This window comes from Somniosus microcephalus, chromosome 9 (genome assembly GCF_052327205.1).
Source record: "Somniosus microcephalus isolate GS21.2 chromosome 9, FLI_Smic_1.0, whole genome shotgun sequence".
Lineage (NCBI taxonomy): Eukaryota > Metazoa > Chordata > Chondrichthyes > Squaliformes > Somniosidae > Somniosus > Somniosus microcephalus.
Genome location: NC_140995.1, coordinates 247,422,273 through 247,442,105, shown reverse-complemented (window position 1 = coordinate 247,442,105; position 19,833 = coordinate 247,422,273). Strand labels below are relative to the sequence as shown.

General features: G+C 54.3%; 1 protein-coding gene across 10 annotated transcripts in view; it reads left to right on the top strand.

Moving 5' to 3' along the window:
- LOC147113198 (uncharacterized) overlaps nt 1–19,529 on the top strand; it is a 337,266-nt gene extending 317,737 nt beyond the window's left edge. For 9 of the 10 annotated variants that reach the window (XM_085998113.1, XM_085998114.1, XM_085998109.1 and 6 more), the window contains 2 exons: nt 4,373–4,510; nt 18,873–19,529. In XM_085998113.1, the coding sequence (XP_085854239.1) occupies nt 4,373–4,510; nt 18,873–19,156 (422 nt within the window). In that variant the 3' untranslated portion in view covers nt 19,157–19,529. The remainder of the gene's footprint in view (nt 1–4,372; nt 4,511–18,872) is intronic. The other variant, XR_015079637.1, reaches the window with a different exon arrangement.
- Nucleotides 19,530–19,833: the final 304 nt, after the last annotated feature.

The following is a 19,833-nucleotide window of genomic DNA, read 5'->3' as shown; positions in this document are numbered from 1 at the left end:
AATGGGCTCCTCCTGTTCCTGTAACAGGCTCGAGGGGCTGAATGGGCTCCTCCTGTTCCTATGTTGCAGGCACGAGGGGCTGAAGGGTCTCCACCTGTTCCTGTGTAACAGGCTCGAGGGGCTGAATGGCCTCCTCCTGTTCCTGTGTAACAGGCTCGAGGGGCTGAATGGCCTCCTCCTGTTCCTGTGTAACAGGCTCGAGGGGCTGAATGGCCTCCTCCTGTTCCTGCGTAACAGGCTCGAGGGGCTGAACGGCCTCCTCCTGTTCCTGTGTAACAGGCTCGAGGGGCTGAATGGCCTCCTCCTGTTCCTGTGTAACAGGCTCGAGGGGCTGAATGGCCTCCTCCTGTTCCTCTGTAACAGGCTCGAGGGGCTGATTGGGCCACCTCCTGTTCCTGTGTAACAGGCTCGAGGGGCTGAATGGCTTGCTCCTGTTCCTGTGTAACAGGCTCGAGGGGCTGAATGGCCTCCTCCTGTTCCTGTCTAACAGGCTCAAGGGGCTGAATGGCCTCCTCCTGTTCCTGTGTAACAGGCTCGAGGGGCTGAATGGGCTCCTCCTGTTCCTGTGTAACAGGCTCGAGGGGCTGAACGGCCTCCTCCTGTTCCTGTGTAACAGGCTCGAGGGGGTTAATGGCTTGCTCCTGTTCCTGTGTAACAGGCTCGAGGGGCTGAATGGCCTCCTCCTGTTCCTGTGCAACAGGCTCGAGCGGCTGAACGGCCTCCTCCTGTTCCTGTGTTACAGGCTCGAGCGGCTGAACGGCCTCCTCCTGTACCTGTGTAACAGGCTCGAGGGGCTGAATGGCCTCCTCCTGTTCCTGTTTAACAGGCTCGAGGGGCTGAACGGCCTCCTCCTGTTCCTGTCTAACAGGCTCGAGGGGCTGAATGGCTTGCTCCTGTTCCTGTGTAACAGGCTCGAGGGGCTGAATGGCCTGCTCCTGTTCCTGTGTAAGAGGCTCGAGGGGCTGAATGGCCTCTTCCTGTTCCTGTGTAACAGGCTCGAGGGGCTGAATGGGCTCCTCTTGTTCCCGTGTAACAGGCTCGAGGGGCTGAATGGCCTCCTCCTGTTCCTGTGTAATGGGCTCGAGGGGCTGAATGGCCTCCTCCTGTTCCTGTGTAACAGGCTCAAGGGGCTGAATGGCCTCCTCCTGTTCCTGTGTAATGGGCTCGAGGGGCTGAATGGGCTCCTCCTGTTCCTGTAACAGGCTCGAGGGGCTGAATGGGCTCCTCCTGTTCCTATGTTGCAGGCACGAGGGGCTGAAGGGTCTCCACCTGTTCCTGTGTAACAGGCTCGAGGGGCTGAATGGCCTCCTCCTGTTCCTGTGTAACAGGCTCGAGGGGCTGAATGGCCTCCTCCTGTTCCTGTGTAACAAGCTCGAGGGGCTGAATGGCCTCCTCCTGTTCCTGTGTAACAGGCTCGAGGGGCTGAATGGCCTGCTCCTGTTCCTGTGTAACAGGCTCGAGGGGCTGAATGGCCGCCTCCTGTTCCCGTGTAACAGGCTGGAGGGGCTGAATGGGCATCCTCCTGTTCCTGTGTAACAGGCTCGAGGGGCTGAATGGCCTCCTCCTGTTCCTGTGTTACAGGCTCGAGCGGCTGAACGGCCTCCTCCTGTACCTGTGTAACAGGCTCGAGGGGCTGAATGGCCTCCTCCTGTTCCTGTTTAACAGGCTCGAGGGGCTGAACGGCCTCCTCCTGTTCCTGTGTAACAGGCTCGAGGGGCTGAACGGCCTCCTCCTGTTCCTGTCTAACAGGCTCGAGGGGCTGAATGGCTTGCTCCTGTTCCTGTGTAACAGGCTCGAGGGGCTGAATGGCCTGCTCCTGTTCCTGTGTAAGAGGCTCGAGGGGCTGAATGGCCTCTTCCTGTTCCTGTGTAACAGGCTCGAGGGGCTGAATGGCCTCCTCCTGTTCCTGTGTAATGGGCTCGAGGGGCTGAATGGCCTCCTCCTGTTCCTGTGTAACAGGCTCAAGGGGCTGAATGGCTTGCTCCTGTTCCTGTGTAACAGGCTCGAGGGGCTGAATGGGCTCCTCCTGTTCCTATGTAACAGGCACGAGGGGCTGAAGGGTCTCCACCTGTTCCTGTGTAACAGGCTCGAGGGGCTGAATGGTTTGCTCCTGTTGCTGTGTAACAGGCTCGAGGGGCTGAATGGCCGCCTCCTGTTCCCGTGTAACAGGCTGGAGGGGCTGAATGGGCATCCTCCTGTTCCTGTGTAACAGGCTCGAGGGGCTCAATGGCTTGCTCCTGTTCCTGTGTAACAGGCTCGAGGGGCTGAATGGCCTCCTCCTGTTCCTGTGTAACAGGCTCGAGGGGCTGAATGGCCTCCTCCTGTTCCTGTGTAACAGGCTCGAGGGGCTGAATGGGCTCCTCCTGTTCCTGTGTAACAGGCTCGAGGAGCTGAATGGCTTGCTCCTGTTCCTGTGTAACAGGCTCGAGGGGCTGAATGGCCTCCTCCTGTTCCTGTGTAACAGGCTCGAGGGGCTGAATGGCCTCCTCCTGTTCCTGTGTAACAGGCTCGAGGGGCTGAATGGCCTCCTGCTGTTCCTGTGTAACAGGCTCGAGGGGCTGAATGGCCTCCTCCTATTCCTGTGTAACAGGCTCGAGGGGCTGAATGGCCTCCTCCTGTTCCTGTGTAACAGGCTCGAGGGGCTGAACGGCCTCCTCATGTTCCTGTGTAACAGGCTCGAGGCGCTGAATGGCCTCCTCCTGTTCCTGTGTAACAGGCTCAAGGGGGCTGAATGACGTCCTCCTGTTGCTGTTTAACAGGCACGAGGGGCTGAACGGCCTCCTCATGTTCCTGTGTAACAGGCTCGAGGGGCTGAATGGCCTCCTCCTGTTCCTGTGTAACAGGCTCGAGCGGCTGAATGGCCTCTTCCTGTTCCTGTGTAATGGGCTCGAGGTGCTGAATGGCCTCCTCCTGTTCCCGTGTAACAGGCTCGAGGGGCTGAATGGCCTCTTCCTGTTCCTGTGTAATGGGCTCGAGGGGCTGAATGGCCTCCTCCTGTTCCCGTGTAACAGGCTCGAGGGGCTGAATGGCCTCTTCCTGTTCCTGTGTAATGGGCTCGAGGGGCTGAATGGCCTCCTCCTGTTCCCGTGTAACAGGCTCGAGGGGCTGAATGGCCTCTTCCTGTTCCTGTGTAATGGGCTCGAGGTGCTGAATGGCCTCCTCCTGTTCCTGTGTAACAGGCTCGAGGGGCTGAATGGCCGCCTCCTGTTCCCGTGTAACAGGCTGGAGGGGCTGAATGGGCATCCTCCTGTTCCTGTGTAACAGGCTCGAGGGGCTGAATGGCCTCCTCCTGTTCCCGTGTAACAGGCTGGAGGGGCTGAATGGCCTCCTCCTGTTCCTGTGTAATGGGCTCGAGGGGCTGAATGGCCTCCTCCTGTTCCTGTGTAACAGGCTCGAGGAGCTGAATGGCCTCCTCCTGTTCCTGTGTAACAGGCTCGAGGGGCTGAATGGCCTCCTCCTGTTCCTGTGTAACAGGCTCGAGGGGCTGAATGGCCTCCTGTTCCTGTGTAACAGGCTCGAGGGGCTGAATGGCCTCCTGTTCCTGTGTAACAGGCTCGAGGGGCTGAATGGCCTCCTCCTCTTCCTGTGTAACAGGCTCGAGGGGCTGAATGGCCTCCTCCTGTTCCTGTGTAACAGGTTCGAGGGGCTGAATGGCCTCCTCCTGTTCCTGTGTAACAGGCTCGAGGGGCTGAGCGCCCTCCTCTCTCTCTGTGTAACAGGCTCGAGGGGCTGAATGGCCTCCTCCTGTTCCTGTGTAACAGGTTCGAGGGGCTGAATGGCCTCCTCCTGTTCCTGTGTAACAGGCTCGAGGGGCTGAATGGCCTCCTCCTGTTCCTGTGTAACAGGTTCGAGGGGCTGAATGGCCTCCTCCTGTTCCTGTGTAACAGGCTCGAGGGGCTGAATGGCCTCCTCCTGTTCCTGTGTAACAGGTTCGAGGGGCTGAATGGCCTCCTCCTGTTCCTGTGTAACAGGTTCGAGGGGCTGAATGGCCTCCTCCTGTTCCTGTGTAACAGGCTCGAGGGGCTGAATGGCCTCCTCCTGTTCCTGTGTAACAGGCTCGAGGGGCTGAATGGCCTCTTCCTGTTCCTGTGTAACAGGTTCGAGGGACTGAATGGGCCTCCTCCTGTTCCTGTGTAACAGGCTCGAGGGGCTGAATGGCCTCCTCCTGTTCCTGTGTAACAGGTTCGAGGGGCTGAGCGCCCTCCTCTCTCTCTGTGTAACAGGTTCGAGGGGCTGAATGGCCTCCTCCTGTTCCTGTGTAACAGGTTCGAGGGGCTGAGCGCCCTCCTCTCTCTCTGTGTAACAGGCTCGAGGGGCTGAGCGGCCCCCTCTCTCTATGCCACTCATGCCAACTGTGTTGATTCTGTTTCAGGAGAATACTTCAGCTCGCACCCACAGGTCACGACCCCAGGGCAGTGTGTTTGGGATCAGCTATGCTGTGATCGAGGTCCCGAAACCGCGGATGTGTCTCCCCCGATGAACAAGCGCCGATCGTACTCCTTCACATCAGGTAAGCCTACATCGTTGGAGTTTCTTTGCGCGCCAGTTTGGCTCAGTTAGTTGCACTCTGAGTCAGGGGCCGTCAGTTCGAGCCCTCTCCACAGACTGGAGCACAAATCTGGGCTGACACTCCCAGTGCAGTACTAAGGGAGCGCTGCACTGTCGGAGGGGCAGTACTGAGGGAGCGCTGCACTGTCGGAGGGGCAGTACTGAGGGAGCGCCGCACTGTCTGAGGGGCAGTACTGAGGGAGTGCTGCACTGTCGGAGGGGCAGTACTGAGGGAGCGCCGCACTGTCGGAGGGGCAGTACTGAGGGGGCGCTGCACTGTCGGAGGGGCAGTACTGAGGGGGCGCTGCACTGTCGGAGGGGCAGTACTGAGGGGGCGCTGCACTGTCGGAGGGTCAGTACTGAGGGAGTGCTGCACTGTCTGAGGGGCAGTACTGAGGGGGCGCTGCACTGCCTGAAGGACAGTACTGAGGGAGCGCTGCACTGTCCGAAGGACAGTACTGGGGGAGCGCTGCACTGTCGGAGGGGCAGTACTGAGGGAGCGCTGCACTGTGGGAGGGGCAGTACTGAGGGAGTGCTGCACTGTCGGAGGGGCAGTACTGAGGGGGCGCTGCACTGCCTGAAGGACAGTACTGAGGGAGCGCTGCACTGTCCGAAGGACAGTACTGGGGGAGCGCTGCACTGTCGGAGGGGCAGTACTGAGGGAGCGCTGCACTGTGGGAGGGGCAGTACTGAGGGAGTGCGGCACTGTTGGAGGGGCAGTACTGAGGGAGCGCCGCACTGTCAGAGGGGCAGTACTGAGGGAGCGCTGCACTGTTGGAGGGTCAGTACTGAGGGAGCGCTGCACTGTCAGAGTGGCAGTACTGAGGGAGAGCTGCACTGTCGGAGGGGTAGTACTGAGGGAGCATTGCACATCGGAGGGGCAGTACTAAGTGAGCGCTGCACTGTCGGTAGGGCAGCACTGAAGGAGCGCTGCACTGTCGGAGGGGCACTACTGAGGGAGCGCTGCACTGTCGGAGGGGCAGTACTGAGGGAGCGCTGCACTGTCGGAGGGACAGTGCTGAGGGAGCGCTGCACTGTCGGAGGGGCAGTACTGAGGGAGAGCTGCACTGTCGGAGGGGCAGTACTGAGGGAGCGCTGCACTGTCGGAGGGGCAGTACTGAGGGAGCGCTGCACTGTCGGAGGAGCAGTACTCAGGGAGCGCTGCACTGTCGGAGGGGCAGTACTGAGGGAGCGCTGCACTGTCGGAGGGTCAGTACTGAGGGAGTGCTGCACTGTCGGAGGGGCAGTACTGAGGGGGCGCTGCACTGCCTGAAGGACAGTACTGAGGGAGCGCTGCACTGTCCGAAGGACAGTACTGGGGGAGCGCTGCACTGTCGGAGGGGCAGTACTGAGGGAGCGCTGCACTGTGGGAGGGGCAGTACTGAGGGAGCGCTGCACTGTCTGAGGGTTAGTACTGAGGGAGCACTGCACTGTCGGAGGGTCAGTACTGAGGGAGTGCGGCACTGTTGGAGGGGCAGTACTGAGGGAGCGCCGCACTGTCAGAGGGGCAGTACTGAGGGAGCGCTGCACTGTTGGAGGGTCAGTACTGAGGGAGCGCTGCACTGTCGGAGTGGCAGTACTGAGGGAGAGCTGCACTGTCGGAGGGGTAGTACTGAGGGAGCATTGCACATCGGAGGGGCAGTACTAAGTGAGCGCTGCACTGTCGGTAGGGCAGCACTGATGGAGCGCTGCACTGTCGGAGGGGCACTACTGAGGGAGCGCTGCACTGTCGGAGGGGCAGTACTGAGGGAGCGCTGCACTGTCGGAGGGACAGTGCTGAGGGAGCGCTGCACTGTCGGAGGGGCAGTACTGAGGGAGAGCTGCACTGTCGGAGGGGCAGTACTGAGGGAGCGCTGCACTGTCGGAGGGGCATTACTGAGGGAGAGCTGCACTGTCGGCGGGGCAGTACTGAGGGAGCGCTGCACTGTCGGAGAGACAGTACTGAGGGAGCGCTGCACTGTCGGAGGGGCAGTACTGAGGGAGCGCTGCACTGTCGGAGGGGCATTACTGAGGGAGAGCTGCACTGTCGGAGGGGCAGTAATGAGGGAGCGCTGCACTGTCGGAGGGGCAGTACTGAGGGAGCGCTGCACTGTCGGAGGGGCAGTAGTGAGGGAGCGCCGCACTGTCGGAGGGGCAGTACCGAGGGAGCGCTGCACTGTCGGAGGGGCAGTACTGAGGGAGCGCTGCACTGTCGGAGGGGCAGTACTGAGGGAGCGCTGCACTGTCGGAGGGGCAGTACTGAGGGAGCGCTGCACTGTCGGAGGGGCAGTACTGAGGGAGCGCTGCACTGTCGGAGGGGCAGTATTGAGGGAGCGCTGCACTGTCGGAGGGGCAGTACTGAGGGAGCGCTGCACTGTCGGAGGGGCAGTACTGAGGGAGCGCTGCACTGTCGGAGTTGTTGTCTTTCGGATGAGACATGAAACGGAGGTCCCCCCCCGTCTGCTCTGTCAGCTGGATGTAAAGGATCCCACGGCAGTCTTTTGAAGAAGAGCAGGGGAGTTATCCTTGGTGTCTTGGTCAATAGTTTTCCCTCAACCAATATCACTGAAACAGATGATCTGGTCATTATCACATTGCTGTTTGTGGGAGCTTGCTGTGCACAAATTGTCTGCCGTGTTTCCTACATTACAACAAGTGACTCCATTCCAAAAGTACTTCATTGGTTGTGAAGTATGCTGAGGTGGTGAAGACATGATACCAATGCAAGGCTTTCTTTCATTTCCTGCAGGAATGGGATCCTCCCGTCCTGACCCAGTCTGGGCCTACATATGACTCCAGACTCCATGGCCTAGAAATTCAGTTGTTAGCGCCAGCCGCTAGCGCCTTAGGAGGAGGAGAAGTGGGGCGCTAAGCGGCTAGCGCCCGGGCGCGGCGCGATCTGCGCCTCTCGCGAACTTCACTCAAGATTTAGTGGCGGCGCTAAACCGCAGCGTCCGCTCAGCTGCGCGCGCAGATCCTGACGTCATTTCATGGTGCAACGCCCTTGGTGCGCCCCGAACCGGAACTTCAGTGACGCCGCCCTTCTGTGCACCTGGCGCCCCCAGTGACTGGTAGAGGGGAACGGTTCCCAGTCGCTGCGGGGCGCGGGGGGCGCTATTTAAAGGGGACTCCTCCTGCATTATAAGTGGCAGCCATTTTGTGCCAATCCTTCTGTGTGAGAGACGGATATTTGGAGAGAGCCAAAGGGAGAGAGCTTTCTGCTTTGACTCAGCGCTCGCACAGGTACTTCTGGCTTCAGGCCAGAGCTTTGCACTTGGATTTCACTTTCAACGCCATAGCCTTGAGTCGCCACATATAATGGGGGCTGCAATGGGTGGAAACGTTGGCTTTCTGCATTGCATTCAAAGGGCTCAGAGACGCCGTGAGAGAGTGCCAGTCATGGCCAGACGGAGAAGGGCCAACAGGCGTCGGCACAGGAGGCCTTACCCACCCAGGGTATACCGCCAGCAGTTCTCATATCTGAACATGTCTGAGGAGCAGTGTGTTCGGAGGCTGCGATTCAGAAGGAAGGTGGTCACTGAGATCTGCCACCTGCTTCGCAGAGATCTGCAACCACAGCTGAGGAGCAGGACGTCTGTCGGTGGCGGTGAAGGTGATGGTGGCTTTCAACTTCTATGCCACCGGCTCCTTCCAATCCGCTACTGGGGACATTTCCAACATCTCCCAGTTTGCGGTACATTGCTGCATCCGCCAGGTGACCAATGCCCTTTTCAGAAGGAGACGTCAGTTCATCTCCTTCCCCATGACCGTTGACAAGCAGCAAGAGCGTGCAATGGGATTTGGAAGAATAGCGGCCTTCTCCATGGTCCAGGGCGTAGAACTGATGAACCAGCAATGGTCAGGCTTTGCTTCAGGGCTGCAGTGTGCAGGGCATGGCAGCCAAACAAGTCGACCCTCCCCCTGTAAGAGCTGACTGGCGCCAGCGTGTCTGCCTTCATTCAGAAACTCGCCGCACCTGCGCTGCGCCCGCCCTCGGTGTTAGCGCCTCGGCACGTCGGCTTAGCGCCTTATGATAGTCGTGCATCGCCTGCTTTAGCGCAGCAGCAACATCTTGGGGCGATGCAACTGAATATCGGCGAAGGTGGCGCTAAGTTGCGCCGGGCGCTAAATTTAGCGAACGCCCGGCTGTAGCGCCCCAAACGTGGCTATACTGAATTTCTAGGCCCTGGGGTCTAAGGTTGGGCAATAAACACTGGCCCACAGCCCAGTAATACAGCACGGTGACAAGCTGCTTTGATAATGCCAGTACAGGTTTCACTTCCAAGCTGTGGTAAACAGGAGGCCACTGGAGGGCAGCAGAGGCGTGACTATCAGTTCACGGCGGTTAAAAGTCAGGCTGCCCTTCAAACTCTCTCAGGCTTGTGTTTCTCTGTCTATCAGCAAAGGCCCGTGTCCCCACACAACCACAGAGGCTGATTGTAGCGCCTGCCAAACCCGTCTCCGCCCTTGCCTCAGCTCATCCGCTCCTGAAATCCTCCTCCATGCCTTTGTTACCTCTAGACTTGACTATTCCAACGCACTCCTGGCTGGCCTCCCACATTCTGCCCAATGTAAACTTGAGGTGATCCAAAACTCGGCTGCCCGTCACCCCTGTGCTCGCTAGCCTACATTGGCTCTCGGTCCAGCAACATCTCGATTTTAAAATTCTCAATTTTGTTGTCAAACCCTTCAATGGGCTCGTCCCTCCCTATCTCTGTAATCTCCTCCTGCGCCACAGCCCCCAGAGATCTCTGCGCTCCACCAATTCTGGCCTCTTGAGCATCCCCGATTTTAATCGCTCCACCACATTAGTGGGAGTTGTATACAGACCCCCAAGCAGTAATGCGGAGGTTGGGGATGGCACTAAATGGGAAATTAGAGACACGTGCAATAAGGGCACAGCGGTTATCATGGGTGACTTTAATCTACATATAGATTGGGCTAACCAAATTAGTAACAAGACTGCGGAGGAGGAATTCGTAGTGTGTTTACGGGATGGTTTCCTGGACCAATATGTCGAGGAACCAACTAGAGATCAGGCCATCTTAGACTGGGTATTATGTAATGAGAAAGCATTAATTAGCAATCTTGTTGTGCGAGGAGCGATCATAATATGTTGGAATTCTTCATTAAGATGGAGAGTGAAGTAGTTGACTCAGAGACTAGGGTCCTGAATTTAAATAAAAGAAACTACGATGGTATGAGGCGCGAGTTGGCTAGGATAGATTGGGGAATGTTACTTAAAGGGTTGACAGTGGATAGGCAATGGCAAACATTTAAAGATCGCATGGATGAACTACAGAATTTGTCCATCCCTGTTTGGCATAAAAATAAAACAAAAAAGGTGACTCAACTGTGGCTAACAAGGGAAATTAGGGATAGCATAAGATCCAAGGAGAGGACATATAAATTGGCTAGAAAAAGCAGCAAACCTGAGGATTGGGAGCAGTTTAGGATTCAGCAAAGGAGGACAAAGGGATTAATTAAGAGGGGGAAAATAGGATATGAGAGAAAGCTTGCAAGAAACATAAAAATTGACTGTAAAAGCTTCTATAGATATGTGAAGAGAAAAAGATTGGTGAAGTCAAGCGTAGGTCCCTTGCAGTCAGAATCAGGGGAATTTATAATGGGGAACAAAGGAATGGCAGACCAATTAAATACATATTTTGGTTCTGTCTTCACAAAGGAGGACACAAATAACCTCCCAGAGATGCCGGGGAACATAGGGTCTAATGAGAGGGTGGAACTGAAAGAAATCAGTATTTGTAGGGAAATGGTGTTGGGGAAATTGACGGCATTGAAGGCCGATAAATCCCCAGGGCCTGATAATCTACATCCTAGGGTACTTAAGGAAGTGGCCCTAGAAATAGTAGATGCATTGCTGATCATCTTCCAAAATTCGCTGGAATCTGGAACTGTACCCACGGATTGGAGGGTAGCTAATGTAACCCCACTATTCAAAAAAGTTGGTAGAGAGAAAACAGGGAATTATAGACCGGTAAGCCTGACATCGGTAGTGGGGAAAATGGTGTGCAAAGTTAAAGCACATGGGATTGGGGGTAAGGTACTGACTTGGATAGAGAACTGGTTGGCAGACAGGAAGCAAAGAGTTGGAATAAACGGGTCTTTTTCCGAGTGGCAGGCAGTGACTAGTGGGGTACCGCAGGGATCGGTCCTTGGACCCCAGCTATTCACAATATATATTAATGATCTAGACGAGGGAACTAGATGTAATATCTCCAAGTTTGCAGACGACACAAAGCTGGGTGGGCGTGTGTGCTGTGAGGAGGATGCAGAGAAACTCCAGTATGATTTGGACAGGTTGGGTGATTGGGCAGATGCATGGCAGATGCAATATAATGTGGATAAATGCGAGGTTATCCACTTTGGTGTCAAAAACAGGAAGACAGATTATTATCTGAACGGCAATAGATTGGGAAAAGGGGAAGTGCAACGAGACCTGGGTGTCCTTGTGCACCAGTCGCTGAAGGTAAGCATGCAGGTGCAGCAGGCGGTTAAGAAGGCAAATGGTAGGTTGGCCTTCATAGCAAAAGGATTCGAGTACAGGAACAAGGATGTCTTGCTGCAGTTGTACAGGGCCTTGGTGAGACCGCACTTTGAGTATTGTGTACAGTTTTGGTCACCTTATTTGAGGAAGGATGTTCTTGCCATGGAAGGAGTTCAGCGAAGATTCACCAGGCTGTTACCTGGGATGGCAGGAATGACGTATGAGGAGAGATTGTGTCGATTGGGCTTATACTCGCTGGAGTTTAGAAGAATGAGAGGGGATCTCATTGAAACTTATAAAATTCTAACAGGACTGGACAGACTAGATGCAGGAAGGATGTTCCCGATGGCGGGGGAGTCCAGAACCAGGGGTCACAGTCTAAGGATAAGGGGTAAGCCATTTAGGACAGAGATGAGGAGGAATTTCTTCACCCAGAGAGTGGTGAACCTGTGGAATTCTCTACCACAGAAGGCAGTAGAGGCCAACTTATTAAATATATTCAAGAAGGAGTGAGATATATTTCTTAAGGCTAAAGGGATCAAGGGATATGGGGAAAAGGCAGGGACAGGGCACTGAATTTGGATGATCAGCCATGACCTCATTGAATGGCGGAGCAGGCTCGAGGGGCCGAATGGCCTACTCCTGCTCCTATCTTCGATGTTTCTATGTTTCTATTGGCGGCCGTGCCCTCAGCTGCCGAGGCCCTAAGCTCTGGAATTTCCTCCCTAAAACTCTCCGCCTTTCTACCTCTCTCCTTTAAAACCGAACCCTTTGACCAAACTTTTGCTCATCTCTCCTAATTTCTCCTTATCTGGCTCAAATTTTGTTTGAGTACGCTCCTGTGAAGCGCTTTGGGACATTTTACTACGTTAAGGCGCTATATGAATACAATCTGTTGTGGTAGTACCCTAACTCTCCCATCGAAGCCCATCCCTCTAGTACCCTAACTACCCCATCGAAGCCTATTCCTCTAGTACCCTAACTCCCCCATCGAAGCCCACCCCTCTAGTACACTAACTCACCCATCGAAGCCCATCCCTCCAGTACCCTAACTACCCCATCGAAGCCGATTCCTCTAGTACACTAACTCTCCCATCGAAGCCCACCCCTCTAGTACACTAACTCTCCCATTGAAGCCCATTCCTCTAGTACACTAACTCTCCCATCGAAGCCCATCCCTCTAGTACACTAACTCTCCCATCGAAGCCCATCCCTCTAGTACACTAACTCTCCCATCGAAGCCCATCCCTCTAGTACACTAACTCTCCCATCGAAGCCCATCCCTCTAGTACACTAACTCTCCCATTGAAGCCCATCCCTCTAGTACACTAACTCTCCCATCGAAGCCCATCCCTCTAGTACACTAACTCTCCCATCGAAGCCCATCCCTCTAGTACACTAACTCTCCCATCGAAGCCCATCCCTCTAGTACACGAGCTCTCCCATCGAAGCCCATCCCTTTAGTACACTAACTCTCCCATCGAAGCCCATCCCTCTAGTACACTAACTCTCCCATCGAAGCCCATCCCACTAGTACACTAACTCACCCATCAAAGCCCATCCCTCTAGTACACTAACTATCCCATCGAAGCTATCCCTCTAGTACACTAACTCTCCCATCGAAGCCCATCCCTCTAGTACACTAACTCACCCATCAAAGCCCATCCCTCTAGTACACTAACTCTCCCATCGAAGCCCATCCCTCTAGTACACTAACTCACCCATCGAAGCCCATCCCTCTAGTACAGGAACTCTCCCATCGAAGCCCATCCCTCTAGTACACTAACTCTCCCATCGAAGCCCATCCCTCTAGTACACTAACTCACCTATCGAAGACCATCCCTCTAGTACACTAACTCTCCCATCGAAGCCCATCCCTCTAGTACACTAACTCTCCCATTGAAGCCCATCGCTCTAGTACACTAACTCTCCCATCGAAGCCCATCACTCTAGTACACTAACTCTCCCATCGAAGCCCATTCCTCTAGTACCCTAACTCACCCATCGAAGCCCATCCCTCTAGTACACTAACTCTCCCATCGAAGCCCATCCCTCTAGTACACTAATTCTCCCATCGAAGCCCATCGCTCTAGTACACTAACTCTCCTATCGAAGCCCACCCCTCTCGTACACTAACTCACACATCGAAGCCCATCCCTCTAGTACACTAACTCACCCATCGAAGCCCATCCCTCTAGTACACTAACTCACCTATCGAAGCCCGTCCCTCTAGTACACTAACTCTCCCATCGAAGCCCATCCCTCTAGTACACTAACTCTCCCATCGAAGCCCATCCCTCTAGTACACTAACTCTCCCATCGAAGCCCATCCCTCTAGTACACTAACTCACCCATCGAAGTCCCTCCCTCTAGTGCACTAATTCTCCCATCGAAGCCCATCCCTCCAGTACACGAACTCACCCATCGAAGCCCATCCCTCTAGTACACTAACTCTCCCATCGAAGCCCATCCCTCTAGTACACTAACTCACCCATCGAAGTCCCTCCCTCTAGTACACTAATTCTCCCATCGAAGCCCATCCCTCTAGTACACTAACTCACCCATCGAAGCCCATCCCTCTAGTACACTATCTCTCCCATCGAATCCCATCCCTCTAGTACACTAACTCACCCATCGAGGACCATCACTCTAGTACACTAACTCTCCCATCGAAGCCCATCCCTCTAGTACACTAACTCTCCCATCGAAGCCCATCCCTCTAGTACACTAACTCTCCCATCGAAGCCCATCCCTCTAGTACACTAACTCTCCCATCAAAGCCCATCTCTCTAGTACACTAACTCACCCATCGAAGCCCATCCCTCCAGTACACTAACTCTCCCATCGAAGCCCATCCCTCTAGTACACTAACTCACCCATCGAAGCCCATCCCTCAAGTACACTAACTCTCCCATCGAAGCCCATCCCTCTAGTACACAAACTCTCCCATCGCAGCCCATCCCTCTAGTACACTAACTCACCCATCGAAGTCCATCCCTCCAGTGCACTAACTCTCCCATCGAAGCCCATCCCTCTAGTACACTAACTCTCCCATCGAAGCCCATCCCTCTAGTACACTAACTCTCCCATCGAAGCCCATCCCCCTAGCACACTAACTCACCCATCGAAGCCCATCCCTCTAGTACACTAACTCTCCCATCGAAGCCCTTCCCTCTAGTACACTAACTCACCCATCGAAGCCCATCCCTCTAGTACACTAACTCACCCATCGAAGCCCATCCCTCTAGTACACTAACTCTCCCATTGAAGCCCATCCCTCTAGTACACTAACTCTCCCATCGAAGCCCATCCCTCTAGTACACTAACTCACCCATCGAAGCCCATCCCTCTAGTACACTAACTCTCCCATCGAAGCCCATCCCTCTAGTACACTAACTCAACCATCGAAGCCCATCCATCTAGTGCACTAACTCTCCCAGCGAAGCCCATCCCTCTAGTACACTAACTCACCCATCGAAGCCCATCCCTCTAGTACACTAACTCTCCCATCGAAGCCCATCCCTCTAGTACACTAACTCTCCCATCGAAGCCCACCCCTCTAGTACACTAACTCACCCATCGAAGCCCATCCCTCTAGTACACTAACTCTCCCATCGAAGCCCATCCCTCCAGTACACTAACTCTCCCATCGAAGCCCATCCCTCTGGTACACTAACTCTCCCATCGAAGCCCATCCCTCTAGTACACTAACTCACCCATCGAAGCCCATCCCTCTAGTACACTAACTCTCCCATCGAAGCCCATCGCTCTAGTACACTAACTCACCGATCGAAGCCCATCCCTCTAGTACACTAACTCTCCCATCGAAGCCGATCCCTCTAGTACACTAACTCACCCATCGAAGCCCATCCCTCTAGTACACTAACTCACCCATCGAAGCCCATCCATCTAGTACACTAACTCTCCCATCGAAGCCCATCCCTCTAGTACACTAACTCTCCCATCGAAGCCCATCCTTCTAGTACACTAACTCTCCCATCAAAGCCCATTCTTCTAGTACACTAACTCACCCATCGAAGCCCATCCCTCTAGTACACTAACTCTCCCATCGAAGCCCATCCCTCTAGTACACTAACTCTCCCATCGAAGCCCATCCCTCTAGTACACTAACTCTCCCCTCGAAGCCCATCGCTCTAGTACCTTAACTCTCCCATCGAAGCCCATCCCTCTAGTACACTAACTCTCCAATCGAAGCCCATCCCTCTAGTACACTAACTCTCCCATCGAAGCCCATCCCTCTAGTACACTAACTCTCCCATCGAAGCCCATCCCTCTAGTACACTAACTGTCCCATCGAAGCCCATCCCTCTAGTACACTAACTCACCCATCGAAGCCCATCCCTCCAGTACACTAACTCACCCATCGAAGCCCATCCCTCTAGTCCACTAACTCACCCATCGAAGCCCATCCCTCTAGTACACTAACTCACCCATCGAAGCCCATCCCTCTAGTACACTAACTCTCCCATCGAAGCCCATCCCTCTAGCACACTAACTCTCCCATCGAAGCCCATCCCACTGGTACATTAACTCTCCCATCGAAGCCCATCCCTCTAGTACACTAACTCTCCCATCGAAGCCCATCCCTCTAGTACACTAACTCACCCATCGAAGCCCATCCCTCTAGTACACTAACTCTCCCATCGAAGTCCATCCCTCTAGTACACTAACTCTCCCATCGAAGTCCATCCCTCTTGTACACTAACTCACCCATCGAAGCCCATCCCTCTAGTACACTAACTCTCCCATCGAAGTCCATCCCTCTAGTACACTAACTCTCCCATCGAAGCCCATCGCTCTAGTACACGAACTCTCCCATCGAAGCCCATCCCTCTAGTACACTAACTCTCCCATCGAAGCCCATCCCTCTAGTACACTAACTCTCCCATCGAAGCCCATCCCTCTAGTACACTAACTCACCCATCGAAGCCCATCCCTCTAGTACACTAACTCTCCCATCGAAGCCCATCTCTCTATACACTAACTCTCCCATCGAAGGCCATCCCTCTAGTACACTAACTCTCCCATCGAAGCCCATCCCTCTAGTACACTAACTCTCCCATCGAAGCCCATCCCTCTAGTACACTAACTCTCCCATCGAAGCCCATCCCTCTAGTACACTAACTGTCCCATCGAAGCCCATCCCTCTAGTACACTAACTCACCCATCGAAGCCCATCCCTCTAGTACACTAACTCTCCCATCGAAGCCCATCCCTCTAGTACACTAACTCTCCCATCGAAGCCCATCCCTCTCGTACACTAACTCTCCCATCGAAGCCCATCGCTCTAGTACACTAACTCTCCCATCGAAGCCCATCCCTCTAGTACACTAACTCTCCCATTGAAGCCCATCCCTCTAGTACACTAACTCTCCCATCGAAGCCCATCCCTCTCGTACACTATCTCACCCATCGAAGCCCATCCCTCTAGTACACTAACTCTCCCATCGAAGTCCATCCCTCTAGTACACTAACTCTCCCATCGAAGCCCATCGCTCTAGTACACTAACTCTCCCATCGACGCCCATCCCTCTAGTACACTAACTCTCCCATCGAAGCCCACCCCTCTAGTACACTAACTCTCCCATCGAAGCCCATCCCTCTAGTACACTAACTCACCCATCGAAGCCCATCCCTCTAGTACACTAACTGTCCCATCGAAGCCCATCCCTCTAGTACACTAACTCACCCATCGAAGCCCATCCCTCTAGTACACTAACTCACCCATCGAAGCCCATCCCTCTAGTACACTAACTCTCCCATCGAAGCCCATCCCTCTGGTACTCTAACTCACCCATCGAAGCCCATCCCTCTAGTACACTAACTCTCCCATCGAAGTCCATCCCTCTGGTACACTAACTCTCCCATCGAAGCCCATCCCTCTAGTACACTAACTCTCCCATCGAAGCCCATCCCTCTAGTACTCTAACTCACCCATCGAAGCCCTTCCCTCTGGTACACTAACTCTCCCATCGAAGCCCATCCCTCTAGTACACTAACTCTCCCATCGAAGCCCATCCCTCTAGTACACTAACTCTCCCATCGAAGCCCATCCCTCTAGTACACTAACTCTCCCATCGAAGCCCATCCCTCTAGTACACTAAACCTCCCATCGAAGTCCATCCCTCTAGTACACTAACTCTCCCATCGAAGCCCATCCCTCTAGTACACTAACTCTCCCATCGAAGCCCATCCCTCTAGTACACTAACTCTCCCATCGAGCCCATCCCTCTAGTACACTAACTCTCCCATCGAAGCCCATCCCTCTAGTACACTAACTCTCCCATCGAAGCCCATCCCTCTAGTACACTAACTCTCCCATCGAAGCCCATCCCTCTAGTACACTAACTCTCCCATCGAAGCCCATCCCTCTAGTACACTAACTCTCCCATCGAAGCCCATCCCTCTGGTACACTAACTCACCCATCGAAGCCCATCCCTCTAGTATACTAACTCACCCATCGAAGCCCATCCCTCTAGTACACTAACTCTCCCATCGAAGCCCATCCCTCTAGTACACTAAACCTCCCATCGAAGCCCATCGCTCTAGTACACTAACTCTCCCATCGAAGCCCATCCCTCTAGTACACTAACTCTCCCATCGAAGCTCATCCCTCTAGTACACTAACTCTCCCATCGAAGTCCATCCCTCTAGTACACCAACTCACCCATCGAAGCCCATCCCTCTAGTACACTAACTCACCCATCGAAGCCCATCCCTCTAGTACACTAACTCTCCCATCGAAGTCCATCGCTCTAGTACACTAACTCTCCCATCGAGCTCATCCCTCTAGTACACTAACTCTCCCATCGAAGTCCATCCCTCTAGTACACTAACTCACCCATCGAAGTCCATCCCTCTAGTACACTAACTCACCCATCGAAGCCCATCCCTCTAGTACACTAACTCACCCATCGAAGCCCATCCCTCTCGTACACTAACTCTCCCATCGAAGTCCATCCCTCTAGTACACTAACTCACCCATCGAAGTCCATCCCTCTAGTACACTAACTCTCCCATCGAAGCCCATCCCTCTAGTACACAAACTCACCCATCGAAGCCCATCCCTCTAGTACACTAACTCTCCCATCGAAGCCCATCGCTCTAGTACACTAACTCTCCCATCGAAGCCCATCCCTCTAGTACACTAACTCTCCCATCGAAGTCCATCCCTCTAGTACACTAACTCACCCATCGAAGCCCATCCCTCTAGTACACTAACTCTCCCATCGAAGTCCATCCCTCTAGTACACTAACTCTCCCATCGAAGCCCATCCCTCTAGTACACTAACTCACCCATCGAAGTCCATCCCTCTAGTACACTAACTCACCCATCGAAGTCCATCCCTCTAGTACACTAACTCACCCATCGAAGCCCATCCCTCTAGTACAGTAACTCTCCCATCGAAGCCCATCTCTCTATACACTAACTCTCCCATCGAAGTCCATCCCTCTAGTACACTAACTCACCCATCGAAGCCCATCCCTCTAGTACACTAACTCTCCCATCGAAGCCCATCCCTCTAGTACACTAACTCACCCATCGAAGTCCATCCCTCTAGTACACTAACTCACCCATCGAAGCCCATCCCTCTAGTACACTAACTCTCCCATCGAAGCCCACCCCTCTAGTACACTAACTCACCCATCGAAGCCCATCCCTCTAGTACACTAACTCTCCCATCGAAGCCCATCCCTCTAGTACACTAAACCTCCCATCGAAGCCCATCGCTCTAGTACACTAACTCTCCCATCGAAGCCAGCCTATTTGCCTAACTCTGAGTTCTAACAGTTCCCTCTTGGTCTTGTTTGCAGCCTCCCATCAGACGATGATGCCCGTTTACACCATGGGGAGAGGTGCCGACAGCTCAAAGGCTCCCAGCTGTTACTCTGTCACCTTGTATATCGGGGAGCGATTGCATGTCTCCCCCAGGAGCAGGTGCCAGTCTTTGAGCAGCGGGGGCTCGGGCCCGCTGGAGGCGCACAGCCACCTCGGGGGTCGGACGCACGTCCTTCCGTTCGAACAACGGGACCTCGGGAGCCTTCCCAGGGCAAGGAACAAATCCGTCTTCAAGAAATTCTTCGGGAAGAAGGAGTGAAGCGTCTGTCTGCCAACGTGGGGCCGAGTGGTGGAACGAGTTAACAGCGAGGGAGCTTGAGGTGGACAGTGTGACTGAGACAATGGGACCCGCGGGAGAGGGAAGGGATTGCGAGAGGTGGGCTTGATCGGAGAGGAAGGGCTGGCCTTTGTGTAGCCCAATGCTGTTCCTCCTGTACCGCTACCCCCGAGGTCGAATGGGGTCACCACGGGAATGTGACACAAAGGAGCAAAGCTTAACCATTATGTCAATGGGTGGCCGATCTCTCTACTGATTGGCTGTTTTGGTTTGGACAGTCTGTGCTAAAATGGCGCTCATTCAGCTTCTAGGTATTAACCCTGTGCTCTTCATCTGCCCAATAATGGGTCTCACCAGGGACTTGGCTGTTTTGGTTTGGACAGTCTGTGCTAAAATGGCGCTCATTCAGCTTCTAGGTATTAACCCTGTGCTCTTCATCTGCCCAATAATGGGTCTCACCAGGGACCCTCCCCTCCTCCCCAACCCCCTTCCCCTTCACTCCCCCCGACCCCACACCCTTCGATTGAACCCTCGCTTTCTTCAGGAATTGAGCAACTAGACCGAGACAACTCTGTACAGTGATGGGCTTCACCTCGACCAGGCCTCTCAGTATTTAATGATACGTTATTGTTATTACTAGCTCCGTGGTCTGGCCGTAT